General features: G+C 42.1%; 1 protein-coding gene across 12 annotated transcripts in view; it reads right to left on the bottom strand.

Annotated features, from left to right (window-relative positions):
• EXD3 (exonuclease 3'-5' domain containing 3) overlaps positions 1-19,837 on the bottom strand; it is a 301,498-nt gene that overhangs the window by 179,827 nt on the left and 101,834 nt on the right. For 7 of the 12 annotated variants that reach the window (XM_074891166.1, XM_074891171.1, XM_074891164.1 and 4 more), the window contains 5 exons: positions 19,177-19,347; positions 17,759-17,926; positions 8,116-8,169; positions 7,432-7,571; positions 6,523-6,623 (listed from right to left, as the gene is read on the bottom strand). In XM_074891166.1, the coding sequence (XP_074747267.1) occupies positions 6,523-6,623; positions 7,432-7,571; positions 8,116-8,169; positions 17,759-17,926; positions 19,177-19,347 (634 nt within the window). The remainder of the gene's footprint in view (positions 1-6,522; positions 6,624-7,431; positions 7,572-8,115; positions 8,170-17,758; positions 17,927-19,176; positions 19,348-19,837) is intronic. The other 5 variants (XM_074891167.1, XM_074891170.1, XM_074891165.1 and 2 more) reach the window with 1 other exon arrangement.

The raw sequence follows: 19,837 nt of genomic DNA on the forward strand, positions 1-19,837 counted from the left end.
TACTGTCATCTTCATTAGATATGTCTCATTACAACTGCAAAAAACAAGATCTTCACATAGCAATGAGAGATAAATGCAGAAGATAAAATACATTAACTAGGATTAGCATACGTATCTGTCAGTTCTTGCTAGATGCTGATATGCATGTACAGGGAGAGATTTAACCAAAGCCTTCATTGGGGTTTCAGTGGCTAAAACCATCGTGCACGTAGTCGGAAGGAGCAGGACCAGCAATCAGAAATGGTGACAGAAAATAGTAAAGTGAAAATTCTCTGCAGCCTCCCTTGAATCAGCGTACACTGGGAGGAACTAGTGTTACCGACCCAAAGGGCCTTGGAGCTTAGAACTCTCCCTGTCCCACACACGGCATGGCGAGGGTTAAACTCTGAGAGAATGAAGAAAGATCTCTGAATACCAGACCCTGGAGTCAGGGATATGAATTGATGTACCACCGGTTACTGCAGCTCCTCAGAGTCTCTTGAAGCATCACTTCATAATTTGAGCTTTTCCATCTCAAATAGAAATGTTTAAAGTTGATATTTTTAAGTTAATCTTCCACAGTGGGACAACATACCCTGAGGAAATCATTGCAATTATCCTGCAGGATATTATCCCAATAAGTACAGTGATCTTTCCTCCGGATATTATCCCAATGTCTGGAGGAAAGATCATCAGCTCATATGATGACACTTTAAAGAAGGTAAAATAAACATAAAAATTAATACTATTACCACCTGAATTAAAGATTTCAAAGCACTTCAGAAAGAAACACAGCGTGACTGCTCTAGGCCACCAAAAAGATTCACTGAACATTTTCTTCTGTGAGCTTCTAGAGGAAACATCCAAAGCACAGTATTTGACAGAACTGAGGGATTTTAAGTGCCCAGCTATCTGTGCGGAAAGTAGGACAGAGGAACACAGATGGACTGAACATTTTTGAAGGCATTAGTGACATTTTGTATTCTGATAGAGCAAAGGAACTGAGTTTGAATCCAATTTTCTATACTTTATTACAAAAAACAGATTGAAACAAAAAATTAATTGAAAATGTGAGAATGAAAGGTAACTTGATAAGAGACAATAAAACGAAGAGTTCAAAGCTCTTAAGAAAAGGAAGAACAGCAAAATAAAAACAACAAAATGGACTTCAATAAACACAGAGAACTGGCAGGTAAGATTTCATGTGAAAATAATTTATAAGGGGAAAAGGAGTTAAGAATTGCACAAGGCAATGGAAAAATTGGAAGTGAAGTAAGAGACTAACTGCTAAATCAGAAGCTTTTATTGATCTCAAACACAAGAAGGAAGTTAAAAGAATGTGGAAACTGGATCACACACATACAAAAGAACAGCACAAACACATAAAATCAGAAAGCCCAAAGTAAAATGTGAGATGCATGTACCAAAAGCCATAAAGGCAAAAGAAATTCCACATAGCCTTTTGGTGAAAAAAAAAAAAAAACAATGAAAAAACAACAAAAATCTAATGGCAGGGCTAGAGAAGAACTGGCATAGCTTGTATAGGAGATGGTAAACCTTTCACCTTGGAGGTCTTTAAGAATAGGTTCCACCTTCCGTGTATATCAGAAATGCCAGCAGGAGCTCCTTTGGCGTTGGGGCAGGAGGGTGACGCAGGTGGTACCGCAGAGTCTTTGCCAGACCTCTTCCCTGCAGTTTCATGACCATCTACACCTTATATTTGCAGAAATCAAAGTGCATCAGGGCAGAGCAACTCAAGGTCGAACACTTAGCTGAGCGAACAGGAGTCTGAACTCAGATCTCCTGAGACAAAACCAATGTTCTGTGGGTCAGAGTAAAAGACAATGTCCTCAGCTTTTCAGAACAGGAACCATCCTTCTATTTGGTGTTTGTATAATGGGGTTTTGGGATGATGACTGAGTAGTGCAGCACGAGTGGAATACAAATGGTATAATACTATGAGAGCACCTCTCTGGGCATGTGTTAACTCTTAACCTGACAATAGTGCTTCATCTGAACTACATTTTGCATCTGGGACTGACTCAGAAGCAAAAAATCCAGTCTGCTCTCAGGCATTAGCAGAGAGTTAATGGCTATTAGCAACAGAGAGGAAGTAAAAATGAAATCTATTTGTCATGCAGGGTATGAAACCCGCAATACACACTTATTTCACTCATGTAACACTGGTGAGACACGTCTGCCGGGGACAGGGTGCAATATATTTTTAGGTGTGGTCCGTGGCTACCACTCCCAGGTGATACGCGATGCCTCCTGAGCTGGGATGTCCACCCAATCCTCTCTTTACACTGCCCTGAGAGCTTGACTTCCATTCACAATGAGACTCCTTCACCCTGTCCTGGCAGAACAGAAGGTCCCAGACAAAGCATACTTTGTCTGGGGACAAAGTAAAGGAGCCTTTTTTTAATAAAATCAGGGTACCTGAAACGCTAGAGGCTTTCACCCTGGTATTGCTGGGGAATCTGATGAGAAGCGAGCCATGCATTAGTCTCTCAGTGTATTATGAGATTAGTCCCTATGTGTGAATTAGTGGAGGGTAGGGCAGGATTCAAGAAAACCTCTTTTTGTTGTAGCCTCAAAGATGCATTAGTGCCTCTCATAAAATGTTCTGTGCCTCTACAGATCAGGGTCAGCGGTCCTCAGAAAGGAAGGTGAAACAGCAGAAGCCCCAAGCTACCCCCAACCCCCTGAGCTACCTGCTAGTTTTGCTGTCTGGAGGAAGAACAGAGAGCACAAGGGTTTTGATCTGCACCTAAAGGAAAAAATGCTCTACTGTGGTCTTTAGACATGTGTCTGGATATGATGAATTCATGCTCAGAACTTCAAGGGTGGTGTCAGCTTTTCCAATGAAAAGCTTGGAGCTGCTGGCCAGCTTGTCTGGGTCTAGAGCAGATCATATTCTACTGCCTGCACTTCAGTAGACAAAAACGTAGCTGGGAAGGTAAGGGCCAGAGAGGACCCTGGCACGTTCAATCCCCTTCTCCTTCAGCACCTTGACTCTGCAGCCACTGCAGCCTCAGGAGTGGATGGCTCCTATCATCTGATGTCTGAGCCTAGAGGCTCTTCTCAGTCACAGTGCTATGTAGAGATGTGTTGGTATTTAATATGAGAGCTAAAAAACGGAAGGAAAATCCCCATGGAAGTGGGGGGAAACAACCCTCGTAAAGCAAATGTAAAGGAAAGGAATAACCTTCTGCCCTGTTTTAACACAGAAAGGGTAAAAACATTTAAAATTTCCTCCTTCCAACTCTACTCCTGTAGAGTTCAACAGTCATTCCTCTCTCTCTAACACTGCATCTTTTGCAAGTGCCTAGTGTAGACTCCCACGAGTCCCTGCTGGAGCTCTCCCTGGTGACTGCCCTGTGATGTGCTCGCTGAGCTCGCAGACCTGATGAAGTCTGAGGACAGTTGTGACTTACCTGAGCAGAAGCACAGCCTGCTGAGCAGCCCTCGTCTGCCCTCTACTGCCCCGTCACCAACGGAGTGATAACGCTTTATCTCACAAATCAGTTCTGGGGCTTAATAAAGAAGATTCACACCAAATTCAAATTGAAGGTTAAAGCAAAAAGGTAACCTGGTGGTCAAATGAAGAGAAACATTTCTCTTCGTTTATGCTAAAAAAATGTTTAAAGACTATGGTAAAAACTATGTTCATAGTGTTCAAAACTTAAGCTAATTTATTACACTGCTACAGGATGACAACTGTTAACTGTGCATTCAATTACCATCTCTTCTCTATCAACACCACTATTATCTGCTTTATTGTCATATAGGCACTAAGACCCAATATATGAGGACACTTGTACTTTTCAGAGTGTCTACCTCATACCCAATGAATTTTCAACGAAAAACGCCACTGAGCTCTCTGTGGCACACCGGCTGTGCAAAAACACAGCAGAAAATAGACTCAAGCATTTCAAACCTCGGTAGGGTCTGTTCCCTCATCTCTGAGAACTGTTTTGACTGAAACTTGCATTTATAAATCTAAGTCAATCTCACAGGGTCTTCAAAGAGTGTTAAGTAATTAGCCTACAAAGCTACAGGCTCGTTAAAGCAGAGCATACTGACCCACGTGGGAGAAAAGACTCTATAAACTTCAATTTCCTCAATCACATACCATTCCTGCCCAACTTCTTCCTTCCCCAATAGAGCTAATTACATGGAATCTACACACAGTTTATTGGGACACCTTTGGGACTCAGCAGAAAATCTTCCACTTACCATGCACTGCTTTGTGTGTTAACAGGAACACTGGAATACAGTTCAGAAAAAGAAGAGATGGACTAATCTAAGATGATGGCTTTTTTTTCTCCCTGAGGTTCCAGATCCTTTTTATATTGGGCCACCTCTTACCTGGCTCTGAAATTTAAGACTGGCAGTTCCAAGGAGTGTTTCAAATCTTAATGGCTGATCAACACCTAAGTTTTGCTTAGCAGGCAGTGAAACTTACTGTGAGTGGATAAGAGTGAGCTCGGGTAATGAAATATGAAAGTAGATTTGGAACTGCAAGAACTGAGTCACATACAAGTTTGCCTTCTCATACCAAGAAACCCTGTCCTCCTCCAGTCTTTCTCACCAAAAGCCACTTCCCTCTTCTGCTGCTGCTCTCAACCTCTTTCAGCGAGTAGGAGTCATGAGTGAAGAGGAGATAGATGACTGCGGCATCGAACAAGCCCACAATCAGGTTAGGTAACAAGAAGTGTGAGTTTTACCTCACTGCTAGCTTTTGGTGGAGCTGTTCAGAACAAGAGAAATGAGGGGATTTTTAATTTTTATGTTTTACCTAACCTGCTTCCTTTTTGTAGTCTTTCCTCACAGATTTACTTCCACTAAAGAATAGAGAAAGAACACCCAGAAATTCAGAGGAAGGGAGGGGAGAGAGGTGGGAAGAAAAGGAAAGCCACGTTATTCCAGCTGTCGCCAATTCCTAATGTAGTTCAAGCAGGACGAGCACTTAGGCAGAAATTCCTCTGTAGGCATTCATCCCCTCCCAAAGCATTTCAAAGGAGAGTAAGATGGCCAGCTTAGCAAAGCCTGAAGTCCTGCTCTGAGTTACATGGGATATTACGTAAACAATAAACACCTACATGGGTCTATGAGAGTCATCCAACACTGGTTTTAACTGCCCCAAATCTGGCATCTTGTCTAAATCAGTAGTGCACATCACCCCTCACATCAATAGAGGTGGACAGCACCCTCCAGCAAGTGACTGCAGACACTGCAGTTTTTACAGGATAAATCACTCTTTGGAAGCCTAGGCAGGAATGGGATCTGTATCTTCCTCAAAGACCCTCCTCACCAGTGGATGTGTGGTGGAGACCAGCAAGATTTGGCCATTATTATCAGCAGCTTCAACACCTGGGACACCATCACCAGGTTGAGGCACACTACCATTCCACAGAGAGCACCTGAAATCAACAGCTACTTGCTTCTCTCCTAGTTGGGTTTTTTCTTCATTTCTCAGGATTTTGCATGTGAACAGTTATATCATTTCATCTCCACAGTTAATATCATACCCTTGGTGGATCTTTCATACGGAAAGGGGAACAACTCAGTTCTCTTTACAGATCATAAAAGACAATACAGCCTACTGAATGACCAACCTTGTAAAGGAGGAAAAGTTACTGAAGACTAGTAAACTCCTGGGAAGGTTTTAGATTTTAAATAAATCCCCTCCCATATGTCTCAGCTTTCACACCAATGTGCTAAGTTCAATTATATTTACTTATCCTCCAGTGAGGGTTTGTAAGGATTATCTTATTAACTTTTGAACACCAGTCTGAAGATGTGAAGATTAATATGCAATATACTGTTGCTGCCAGGTGTAATAAACCCACAATTTGTGGTTAGAAAACACTTTTGAGTCCAAGAAAAGAGAGTTGCGTATCTTGGACTGATGATGGAAAGCTTTGCAGGGTAAAACCTAAGGTCCCAAAGAGAAGAAAAAAAGATCAACAGTCCCCGCTAACAACCAAAGCAAAACAAAGCAGATTTTGTTAGATAACTGGTGGTGAAGCAGATCTATTCAGTGATGTAAAATGTGTTACTTCTCTCGGAAGGCTCAAAGAGCCTTAAAACTCCCCACCGCCAACCCTAGTTTATGCAAAGAATACAAAGGGCTGTGTGGCTCCTGATTCCCCAGGGTTATCTCTTCCCAGCTGACGGACCCGTAACTCAAGAAAACAGATCCCCAGATGAATAATGACTTGCCTCTTCTGTGAGTGGAATGGAGTCATAACTCAAAGCTGACCATCATGTGTTTATGTAGAGCCATTCTGAGGTCAAGATTTATTTCATATCATGGAAGAAGCAGTCTATTAGTCACAAGCACTTCATTCTTCGACAGCACAAAGTGATAATTCCCATAACCTACAAGCTTTGTCTTTCAATACCATTAATTAAACCCTGAAACTCCCCATGATAAATTACAGCAAAGATTCCTTGCTGAACATGGAAGAAGACAAATTGACTTCATCTGTTCTTTATTGCTCAGATAACTCCATAACATGTTGCAATATCACATACCTGGATCTACGTTAAATCGGTCCAGGAGCCTGAAGACCAGCTTGCTTAGCATTTTGCGGTTAAATTTCTCTGGTTTGTACCTGGACAGGCCTTGATATTGACTGCAAGCAAATAAACAAAATCAGAAAGAAACATCTGTGGAATCACCTAAAGTATGTTTCCCAAATAGTAGATATTTAACAGTAGAGGTGTTAGGGTTTGCTAGGTGTTGGCAAGAACAGTCCCCTACCTTTTCCAAGTTACAGCAAAAAGCCAACAATACAACCACAGAAATTTCCCAGTCAAGTCCAGAGGCTTATTTTTAAAAGTAAGACAAAGCAAGCGTTTCCTTCTCATCTTTTTTTCAGAACTAGGACTGCAACTATTGCATCTACACCATGAGTTTGGCTGTACTGTTGGCTTTGTGACTGACAGGAGCTATTCTAGTGAGAGGCAATTTATAAATTAAAACTCACACGACTATTTCATGAGCACATGAAGGTTAACCACTTGCATCTCTTGATTTTCTGCCACTTCATCACAGTATTATCTTCCTGCAAAACCTGTACAACCGATACTGAAACTCACCCTCATCTGCAGCAAAGCACAAGAGTCTGATTGCTACAACCTCCTGGAGGAAGCTTTGATATTGTTATATTGCTAAGATCTACTGCCCAGGTTTCATTTTGCACTCCTCTCTCCTGGCAGCAACGGAGCATCTGTCAATAGGAATGATACCTCTGTCTTACGGGCTGAGGTGTCTGAGAAGATTCTGGCACAGACACCAGAATTTCCCCTTTCTCAGCTGAAAAGTAAATATATTGCACTCCATTACACTGAGAAATGATCTTAGCTAGACAACCAGAGAACATACTGTTCTCTGACAGCAAGTTGGCTCCAGCTGTTTAGAAAGTCAACAAGCGTTTCTACCTTGTGATGTCTCTGATATTAAAACCAGGTTCACACCACGTGTCCAGGATCTGCAAGAGCTTGCTCTGGAGCTCAGGATATTCTCCCACATAATCTTCCACCAAGTTTGTTTTATCTTGGAGCAGTAGCGGTGTACACATCTAGGAGAAGAAATGACATTTAAAGCACTGTGCCCTGCCTTTGATCACCGTGTTCTGCAGACTGAGCGCTGCAGCAGACAGAAGGCACGGAAAAGGTCCATGACACTGCGGGCTGACACCTGGCAGAGGGCTGGCCCATTCCCCGCTGCTCCGACATGGCGAGCAAGTCACAACCCCCCTGCTTAATCAACCAGTGCTGCCTGAAGTGGGATGTGACATTTTCAACACAAATATTAGCAAAACTTCAAAACAGCAAAAGCACTAAACTCCATCATAGTGATAACCATTTGTCAAGAACACAGCTAGAATTTTTTGTAACAATGACTGCAGCTAAAAAAACAGTCCAGTAAGCTCTAATGGGGTCTAACAAAATACACGGTCATTTCCCCAGATGTAAAGGTACATCAGCAATGCAGCAGTTACTTTTTGGGAACAAAGTAACGCCTCAAGTGAAAGGCAGCACAACTTGGAGGGCCTTGATGGATCTCCTGCTTAACAAAAGGTGGATCTGATGACAGAGAAGCCTGCAGAGGAAATGACTCACCTTCTCCACATCTTGATCTGGCTGTAATTTTAGCTTAATACTCAGTATGGCTGCCTAGAAAACACAAAAAGTTGGGTATTTAGGAGAAGAACAACACAGTGGATGAATGGGCATTATTCCAAAGTGGAGTATATATGTTATTACAGAAATTTTTAATGTCTTAATTATTTCTGTTAAATTTTCAAGTACAAATCATATAAACCTTTGGCCAGGTACATTCCACTTAGATATGTACAAAACCACTCCTGGCAGAGTTGCATATTCTGAGCAGCAGCATACCCTGGAGCAAAAATTGAAGATCAAGTTGTCTGGCAGAAAGACAGAAAGCAAAGTGCTTGGACCAAATCAGCTAAGATGGTTATTTTCTATCAATATGATTGCAAAAAACCCTGGCCCACCACACCTTTCTGAGTTAACTTTATGCATCTTGTTGTGCCTTTTAAATTTTGTAAAATGACTGCATTTTGTGTAAGCAGGTCAAGATTTAAAAGACCTTGAAATCAAGAGGTCTTAGTTTTTATAATTTCTGCATAGCTCCACATCCTGAAAGTGCTAAGGTTCACCACAATCAGAAAGATGGTAAGAACTGTGTTTTTCCCTTTTGTGGTATCTACAAATCTTTGCTAAGCCAAGACCTGCCACGTTCACAAATTAACTCCAAATCAGTATCTTCTGCAGATGAGGAAACTGCTGTGGTGAGCTGCAGTAACTCAGGCTGCAGGAAGAACTGGTTCAGCCATGTCTATCCTGTCCCAGCCTGGTGATTACAGAAGTGTATTAAGATCTAACTGTGCATTGCTTGGGAGGCATATGAGCTAATTAGGATTTTAAGCAGTTAATAGTGTCTAATTTCTGTAGTGTGTGAGAATACTTGGATCTCAAATACAGAATAAGCATATAATGGCTTTCTGTAATATAGTGTATTGTTCCAGTAAATAGAGTAATAAGAGCAAGGAGCCCTCTAGCACATTTATGTGTTAGTACTGACGTAATTGTGAACTAGGTAATAAGGATGTTTTACATGAAGTGGCCTTCTAATTACTTTGCAAAGTTAGGCTGTATTTTCCAAAACGGTTGTAAACAGTGTTTGAAAACACAACATCTCTGACCCTACTGCAGCGTGCGTGTAACACTAAGCAACAGCAGGACAGAATATGTCATCAGCTGGGTTCACCAATGCCTGTTTATTCAGATTAGGATAAAACCAGTGTGCTAGGGCTTAGAGGAAAAGCTCTTATCTTCAACAGGTTTCTCTGCTGTCTGTGATTGATTTTGCTTTCAGAGAAAGATCATGAAAATGATGGATTTGTTTGTCAAAATAGTTGCGTTTTAGAACAGAATATGTAAACAAACATAATACAGTAAAAATGTGCATTCCCCCCCCCAAGAAAACGCAAACCCCATCATTACACTTCACCTGCCCGAAACCTTTATCAAAAAATTTAACCAGAAAAACAACCTAAGTGGAGGTAGGAGCACACCTTGAAACAACATTTTCTGTGAGCTCTCCTAGCATTCAAATGACCCCTCAACTTAACTCATTACTGGAAGCACATGTTCTGCAGACTCAGCCAAGCAACACAGACAAAACCTAACAGCTCCTCCGAGCATTGCTCACAGCAGAAGCCACGGATTGCATTACCTTCTGGGAAATTCATGGATGTATTTCATCCACTGCATCAAAGACTGAGTGTACAAAAGCAGACAACCAAAACACACAACGTAAGTTCAATCGTTCAATCTTACTGTCCAGAAAGAACAAAGTTACCCAGTGGGAAAACATTTTTTTTTCTGTTTGTTTTGGTTTGGGTTTGGTTTTAGGGGGCTTGGGGTTTTTTGGGTTTTTTTGTTTGTTTGTTTGTTTTCTTAACACAAAACGAACACTGTGTCACTGACAGTCCAGGCTTCATCTCAAGAGAAATCAGCACGAGATTTAAGCGTCAAAAGCAGGAACTAACATTAATGCAGTGACTCTATGCTACAAACCAGATACTGAAAGGCACATTATCATTTCTCAGCCCAGCTAAATCTTCAACCAAATCTCTCTTACACCAGACTTTATAACTATTCCACTTGTTTAGACACTAATACGCTACTCTGCTCCACAAGCATCAAGTCCCTTTTTTCTCGAATTATCAGATTAACGTCACAAAGTTCAAACTGAGTAATTATTCTCAACTTGTATACAAGTTTAAGGCTGCTACTTCTGTTTCGGACCTGAAGAAGGGTTTTGGGTCTCCAAAGCTTTGGCAGCTGGTTTTATTTTCCTCCCAGCTACCTCATTTTGCTGAATGAAAAAAAAAATAATAGAAGACTTGCAACTCAAAATCTTCGTTCAGCATTTGATCTCATTAGCACCTTTCATTAAACAAGTAATCTGTTAGTTTTAACATGCAAGCATACAATGGTTTCCATAATAGCTTTTTAATGTTCACATGCATGTTCAGATTAACCTAATTGCAAACTGTTATCTAAATGGCATAGTTTTATCTCCATCTCTATTAACCATACAGGTGACTTAATCAGATGAACATGCGCCGTGTCAGGTTAGGTTTTCCTCTTTTACTGAATGTATATTCCACCCTGTACCAAAGGGTGTAGAGCAACGAATATTCATTTAGCCAAATCGTGGAGAGACATCACCTTCCAATGTGGCAGACCCAGCTCACACCACCACCACTGCTGCAGGTCAGAGGAACTTCAAGCAAATCACACAAGCTGCTTTTTAATATCATTTTAACATCACCCAGCTAAAGCAGGTGACAGAGCAGTCAGGCAAATTGTGCTGCTGGCAGAAACTTCCCACAGCAGGGAACACCATCGGCAGCAGGGCAGCAGCCTCGTCCATGCACAAAGCCAAACGTGGAAGGAGACGCATGACCTGGGTCCTAGGAACAAACAACTAGGCTGGATTGCAGGGTGTAGTTACATGGGCTGGCGGGCTGAATAGCGAGGACAACTGAGATAAAATCAGTGTGTTTACAATAGGAATAATAAGAGAAGAGATATGAGTAACTGTAATAAAGATGAAAGTGTTTGGCAGCTGTGTCTGTGGTCTCAACTTAGGGCTATTTTAAGATTTTGTTTTGTTATTATCATGTTTTGAATTGTTTCACTCCACAAACAAGTTTTGTGCAAAACGACCCTATTTTTAGCAGTCTGTTTATAGATGATAAGATCTCCAGAAAAGCAACACCTCATTCGCAGACTCATTTTGTAGTTAGAAAACAGACACTTCAACTGGGCAGACAGCATGCTGTAACTGAAATGGTGAGAATCCCCCTCCCCACCCAAGAAACAGGCTTTTCCCCATATGCAGTGCTGCACTCTTCAAGCTGTGCTGGAAGACTAGCCAGGGTGGCTGGAAGCTAGCAATCATGTCAGCCAACTGTAGAGCCTCAGACTCAGGTTGGATCAGCAGAACAACAAAAATCCTAAACAGCAGATACCTCCCCCACTTCACCAGCTGATCAGTAAGAGCGAAAAACCTGGCTATGACACGGGAACATGGAAAAGCTCTGGTGACATAAAGGTATTGTCAGCTTACCAGGGTCTACTTGCCCTCCCTCAGACTATAAAGGGAACATGTAATAGTCTTGACTGGTGGTACAAGTAGCCTTTTTCATAAAAACACATTTCATACATAGAGAGTTTCTAGCACGTAACCTAATAACAACTAAGAATCAGCATCACTAGCATTACTGCTACACATAAAAGTGTCTAACCTATACTAAAACCCTCCTGCCCCAAATCATAAGAGAAATACGAGAAAGGTTGCTCCTCTCTTGCCTTGCACCCCCCCTTGTGTACATGGGACAGGTACATGATGAAGCCACTGCTTAGTTCAGGAGAAAAGGTGATGACCCATTGCCTGATTCAAATCCCATCAAAGTTCGTGAGTCTTCTCATTGTCCTCAGGGTGCTTTGGGTCATTCTTTGATTTAATTATGGTGAAAGCAAAAATCATATTTGGACATTTTGCAGTAACTTTGTTTCCCAAGGACAAACACCTAAAAATATAGCAAAGGAGGGTTGGATGAGGACGGGGAAGAATTCAAAGCTGGACAATACTACATTAAATGATATCTAAAATGCATGTAGGTGCATTGACCATAGGTTGGGGGAAGTTACCCAAACCTGACGCATTCAGCCAAAACCACGAGCACCAGACCACTCTTACAGTCATGCGACTGCAAAAACAAGAGTATGGGAAAATGGGGAGTGTTTTGAAGTGAACACACAAGCCCAGAGCACCCTGCACCAATACCTGATTCTCTCTACTTGTTTTGAATGCAACTGTCTCTGTCTCATCTGAAAATGACTATTCTTTCCATATACAGTACGAAGTGCAGGAAGCCACACAAGATCTTATCTGCAAGGGCATGTGCACTTGGGTGGTGTCTACGCTGACAATTTAGGCAATTCTCCCACGGTGGGGTTAGATCAGAGGAATAACCTTTTGCTAGTAGCACTGTTTGGAGTGATGATGCGGGACAGACAAATGGTTTCTGATGACTCCTGCATTACTTAGCTTTCCTGCAAGCAAGTTGGGACAACACATAGGTAAATATGCCTGTGCCTGATTTAGTGTAGTATTTCTGAATCAATGGTGAAGGAATTTCTGAAAACCCATAGAACAGACCAAACAACAGAACAAGACTTTGCAGAGGGGGATCCAACGTCAACTCCAAGAAAATCCCAGTGATCAAAGCCTGGATACATAATAATGGTAGAAATACTTGAGTAAAAGGCACACCACATATTAATCACTGGGAACATCTGTTTTGTGTTTTGGAGTCACTCATTTCAAACTTGTGGCTAATCAGCTTTGCTCAAACTCTCAGAGCGCATCACTGCATAATGTATGACATCAGGTTAGATGTTTAATTACTTCCTGCTTAAAGAGCATACAATATACACAGCTGTCTTCAGGAAGATCTTCAGACACAAGAAAAAAATGAGGTTTCCCAGATCTACTTTCAAGAGGGCATAAACATATTTTATAAGGAGTGAGACCTTCAAAATGAAGTAGTGACAGGTTATTCATACCTAAAGAATCTGAGATAGAGGGAGAGAAGTAAAAGTCAAGGTTGGAATATGTGTGTGCACAGGTGAAGGGAAGAGGGAACTGAAGCAAACACTTCTGTGATTTGTCTTCCTCAGGTCACTCAAATCAGTTTTAAACCTCGTTTAACTGGTCGGTGCATCCTCACAGATGAGTGATCCTCTAGAGCACTGCCCAAGCCATGCACCTTCACCAGATCCTCCGGATCCAGACTCTATGGCTAGACCTGCTGCACATTCACACCTCTTCTCCAAGAGCCTGCCTGCTTGACGAGAGCCCAGAAACGCTGGCAGTAAGAGCAGGATGCTATCATCTGAGTTATTGTTTCCCAGCAACACTCAAGCATCACCACTTCACCAGACAGATGCCCACAGCAGAGGCGGCTCCAGAAGACGTGGTGTTTGGGAGCAGGCAGCAGAGTGCTCCATGGCCCATGGGTTGGCTACCTCTGTTCTGGAGTGGCATGAATCTAGTAGGCAACGTGCCATGAAAGCTGTCCTTTAGCAGTAGATTAAGTTAATAGGAAAAACGGGTTGAGACTGACATCATCATCTTTACATGAGAAACATCCTTTGTAACATTTTCCCTGTTTTTCTTACTGATTATTATTTTTAATTTAAAAGAAACAAGAACATTCAAATGCACACACTTCAAAATACAGTAAGAGTTGAACAAGCCTTTGTAATTAAGCTGGAGAATGGGAGAAAGAAGCAGTATCAGAGACATTTTCACTGTCCTGAGAACAGCTCAAAAAAATCAGAGTGAAGAAATCCAAAATCTGAATATCCATTTATGTGCTCAATCAATATTAATCTGTATTGACAGCTTTGCAAGAATACACCATGTGTACTCAAGCACTATGTATGAAGTAGGACTACAATAACATCACTGAAATTGGTGTTCAAAACATCACTACACTGAAAATTGAAGGTCATGTTGGCGATTGAACTATGCATCTCTACACCTCAGCATATTTGTATTCCTTTAACTCTTTAGTCAGCCATCCTTTCTACTGAATTATCAGTACTGTACATACTACAGTGTGTATTGCTGACAACCTTTGAATTCTGTGTCTACAGAGCTTTTTCTCTGTGTAGTCCAATTTAAGACAAATTTTAACAACTGAATTTTAATAGATAAACCACATTATCTTAATTGAAAGAGCAAACATTAACTGAATCTGACATACAGAATCAACCTTCATTATTTGCAGAAATTAATAGATGAAACATTAGTAGAGAAAAAATACTCTGCTTTTGAAAACAGAGAAATCTGGATGGATAACAATCAAAAAAACTATTAAAAATTAAATAATCCCTGTCTCACTAATAGCTTAGTCCAATATTCTTATTTAAGAACCAAACTGTTGAAGGGCAGAAAAATGCTGCTAGTCACCAACACAGAGAAGTTGGAGTGGGAGCTCTCTCAGGCCCAAGAATATTTCTGGTTGTCAGAGGCTAAAAAGATTATTTATTGTTTCCTTCCTAAACCCAGCTCCAATGCCACCTGTTCAGAATTTACTATAAAGCTGTTAAACAAGACGAGAACTTTGATGCTGACTGTGAAAACAAGTTTCACTGTATCTGACCCGAGCAGCACTCACTACCGATCCAGAAGCAAAGGAATTTGATTTTTTTCTTTAAGCACAGCTATCTTTTTACCTTTATAAGCTGTTTAAAAAAATGTAAATAAAATAACTCAGTGGACAATAGAGGGCATTCATCCCACAGAAAGACAGCCGCCACCCTTAGACATGAAATATCGCAGCACATTAAGTCATGAGACCCCGCTAATCAAAGCTGACAGGGCACTGAATGTGATTTCTGCTGAGACTTAGCGATATCATGGGGCACTGAAGCATGCACAGCCTGCCAGACTGCCCCTGTTCATGTGACAATGGCTTTTATTCCCGAAAGGGGCCTGCGAGTGACAAGAGTCCCCTTTGTCTTTAGGCTCCCGCATTCGCAGTGCAAGAGAGGTTCATTCAACCAGCCCCAGACACTCTTTGAAAGGCTGAAGTGTAACATAAGATGACCATGAAACACTAGCTTGCCTTCTGCCTACCCCTCATTCTTCTCAAGCACAGCCTGGCCTATTCAGGGCCTCTCCCAGACTCGCTCGCACTGCATTACCCCCGGTCTGCTGAATCCCCGCATTGTCCCGGCCCCACCAGCACCATCGCCCTTCCCACAAAGCCCTCCACCCCGCAGCCCCACCAGGCTCCAGCGCGGCCCGGGACAGCCCGGGGCAAGGGTGGCGTGGAGCCACGGCCCGTGGCTTCAGAGGACTTCTGAGAAGGGAACAAAGCTGCCACATTTCACCTGAAACTACCTGAGCGGGAATGTTAAACCCTTCTGTCTCTTCATGTGGGCCATGACGAGCAGACCCGGGAGCCCCTTGCACAGCTCCAGAGCACCATGCGAGGCCCTGCGCTGCCGTACTCCTCCAGCAGCTGCAAAATCCATTCACAAAAGAATGGATAAAAACCCCAAACAGGCCAGACGCCTCAAAAACCCACTTACATGTCCCTGCTTTTTGCTTTACCTCTCACTGTTATCAGCTTGTTTTCCTGCATCATGGGAGCACTAGTGCCATCCGCTGGCCAGCGCTCCCCATCAGGGGCCTCCTCACCACAGCTACTATTTTACGCTGCTAAATCAGGACAAAGTTACCTCCACCTCCGCCATCTTCCACCAAACCCACCACCACCTGTACACAGCTGATGATTTTCCTGCCGCCCCACGACACCTGCACCCTGCCCCGTCAGGCGCCCCCCCAGCAGCCCACTGCAAAACTCCTGGCTGCTGCGATTCACAAACCAGTTCGGCTTTTGACCAACTCTACTAAAACAAGGCATACAGAGAGGGCCAGATGTGATTCAGAAACAAATAACCGCCATGGGTGTTCCCAGGGATCTCTGGGATCTCATTTTCTGAAGAGATCTTTCTCTAAAACCTCTGTGAGGGAAAGGAGCCTTAACCCACCAGGCAGAGCTGGGGACCTCCATGGTTTGCACACCACAGTAGGAAATGCATCAACACAGGCAAGGGGAGTAATGTGCTCTAGAATAAATGTCTGCTGTCTTACTGGAAATACAGCAAGAAAATAAATAATGACAGCAAGGATTTATAAGGATTTCTGTCCTTTCAGGCGAGAGACAGAAAAACCAAAAAGTCCTACATGTGAATCTGCTTTACTTCCCCATCTCAAAGATGGGGAAGAGCAGGACAAACAGACACGCCACAGCCCACTGCAAGTGCTCAAAGCCCTAGTTCCAGGGTTTTTGGGGTTAGTTGCTGTGAATTTAGGTATGCTCAGTCCCCACAGGCAGTAAAAGATTTCCTGTTATTCTTGAAGATAATTCTATTTATCCTTCTGGCAACAAAACAAAACTAGAAGAAAGTAATGGCTGAGGGTAAGCAACAGTTGAGGTTTCCTGTTCTTCACACTGAGAATGACTAGTAAATGAGCTTTTCTGTGGAAGAAAGAACAGAAAAACAATTCCACCAAAAAATAATTTAGGGCTTTCCAAAACCAGATCTAGAAAGAACTGTATTTCTAATGAAAACAATAAATATCTCTGGAACCAGGAACTTAAAAATCACATTTGAATATAGTCAAATACTACGTGTCAGGATTTTCAAACACTCATGTTCAAGAACTTATTGAGCAAAAGAGTAAGTTTCAAGCAGGTACCTGTGAATTTCTAACCAAATCTGAAATATCCTTGTTGATTTCTGTGAACACTGAAACAAGAATGGAATTCCAGATCTCACTTGGGAATTTGGCTTTACTGAAGAATAGGATTTTAAAAATGCTTTTTGATTTTTTTTTCTTTTGCTAAACAAGATCAAGCTGTTCTACACCATTGAACTACCTTACTTTGAGAAAAGCAAACCTATGTTTTTGCCTTTAAAACAAAACAAAAAAAGGCATTAACAGTATCGTAGTTTGCTCGCAAGGCTACCAAGACATCATGGTGATGGCAGAGATGCTGCAAGCGCTCTAAACCACAGGGTAAAACATATCAAATTCTGGTTTGGTGAACTCCTGCCAGTGTCAGCCACTCAAACTAGTAACACATTTTGAATATGAGCCTCAAATAGTAAAAATGGCTTTAAAACTCCTCAAACTGAGAACCCTTTGGTTAGGGTAAATCACATGGGAACAGAGATTTTCCAAGCCCTCCTCGCTGCAGGCAGACTGGAGATAGCACAGCATGTCTATGACCAACTACTAAAATCCCTTCTTTTCTTGCCAAGGACAAGGAAAACAAAAAAGAACACAACCATCCCCTTAAATTGTCCAAATTAAACCCTATTAACCTATTACTTTCAAAGGTCAAAAAAGAGGTGGAGGAAGGATTCACTGACGTTCTGTACTCAGCCATTAGAAAAAATGAGGTTGAACACAGCCTACTCATGTACATGGGAAGACCATGCTAAGCTGTACCATTCACAGTGTGCAGCTGCTGTGATGAAACGGAATTCACATTGAAATGCATCCAAAAAAGGACACAGACATTAACAGAGAACTAGAGAGCTGGGTAGGTAAATTTATTTGAAAGACATGACCCACCTCTTTGTAATCGCCCTTGTGATAAAGATGACTGACATGTCCAAGCAAATAGTTCCGGTCTGCTGTATGGAGCTGGTAAATGCTAATCAGAGGGTCAAGAAGATTAGCTGGGCACTGGGCTAGTATTCTGAGTACACGGGCCTGCAGCTTCTCCAGCTTGATGCCAGACTACAAAAAAAAAAAAAAAAAAAAATCAATCAAACACAGATTTAGTAAAGATGGCTACAATTCAATGGCAGTTGAAATTGCAGCTTGTTTAAACAGTGGAATAAGCCAATTCCTTGGGATGGGATTCTCCAATTTCCCCATGGAGTCTGCAAGCAGAAATCAGAACAATATGATACACATTTTTTTCACAGCATCCAATTTAAAAACATTAAATGTTTGCGGGATAATTCTGGAAAAGGCATATGGCCTTGTGCAAAAGTAAAATATGAAACTGGAAAAATGCCCTCTTTTACTAGCACAGCTATTTAGAAATTCTCCCCTCTAGTTCCCAGCAGAAAATCTTTGAATCCAGCAGCTCCCCTCAGGGTGATCTCACCTACCAGGCATAAGAATTAAATTTTCATTCTCAGGCTTGCTCCTGGGTGCAAGCAGGGGAGAAAAAGCAAAAGCATCGTCAAAAGCCGCACAGATACAAGTATTAATCCTTGTGTTCCTACACGATCATTCTCTTATGACACAGGAATTTCAGTGCCAGTAGCCCTTCACTGCACTTTGCAGACACTGTAATGGCAGAACCCAACTTCGAGAAAGAGCCATTTGGAAAAATGGGAAATGAAACAACACAAATATAAAAGTATCTTGCTGTTCAGAGCCAAAAAGAGAAAATCTCAGTAGGTTGGAATATATGAAGGCATAAGGAATAGTAAACATTAGGACGTATAATCTGATGACCCAACATTACAAACGATTATTCAGCTGCTGAAAAGTCATACTGTTACCATTTTCTGCATTCCTGATGATAAAAGCTCCCCACCATATGGCAGGAGTTAAGCAACCGTACAGTAACTAGCTTCTATTTGCAGAACTGGAAGAATATGCAGAGTAGATTACTGCAATTGGTTTTATCCTGACAGCAGGGATGTGAGTTCCAGTGGGAAAGCCTCCAGCCCGGCAAAGGCTGCAAGATCAACGCTTGATCAAAGTGGTCTGATCTGGAAAGATGGAAATCCCAGCTTGGAAGGGGAAACAGCTCTCGCATCACAGCTTCTAATATTATTTCATTTTCAGGCCAGCATACAACAGATAACAACATCTCAGTTCAACTTTCACACCTCGCCACACCGTGCTTGCACAAGACTACAGAGAAGGTGCCGGACTACGGAATAAAGTGAAACTGGGGACACTTGAGGGACATTAAAATCAATTGCCCTCTCCTTTCTCCCGGCTCTCTTGCTCTCTCTTTTTCTAACCTGTTGAACAGCAGGATGCTCTTTTATCCAAAGCTGCAACTCAGTGGTGATGTAATACCCGAGGGAATGCCCTTTCCCCTTCCAATCACTGCTGCTCTCCAGCATGTCCAGGAGTCCTGCCAATGGGTCCTCCAGTCCTGCAAAGCCCCGCCTGATTTCTTCCTTGAGCTGCTGAGATACAAAAACACATTGTCATGTACAAAAAGATTAGTGAATCCTCCCTTCCCCCAGCTGAACACAAAGCTTTATTTTTTTTAATTTAATCTATTCAGAGAGGTAACTGTTGCTATTCAGCCACCATCCGCGCCTCCAGTGACTTTTCATGTCATTACAGATTCCTTCATGGCTCACTGCACCTCAAACCCAATGGGAAAAGCAGCAATTGTCCACACTAATTATCCCATAAAGACAGAGAAGTTGTTCTGTGGGGCAGACAAAGGGGCTTGGGATTTGGGGGAGGGGAAGAAAAGAAGTGAGCTGGAGACAGGGGTGTTACTAGGAAAATGGCAATATTGAAGGTAGATAACTGGGCTCAAAAACCTACTCATCTTCTAACAGACAAGTAATAAAGCATATAAACACCTCCTCCTCATTCTTGTACCACAAGCTTCCATATTTGACCTTATACCCACTTCAGCCACGATGGCACAATGCTCCTCAC

This window comes from Strix uralensis, chromosome 21 (assembly GCF_047716275.1).
Source record: "Strix uralensis isolate ZFMK-TIS-50842 chromosome 21, bStrUra1, whole genome shotgun sequence".
Taxonomy (NCBI): Eukaryota; Metazoa; Chordata; class Aves; order Strigiformes; family Strigidae; genus Strix; species Strix uralensis.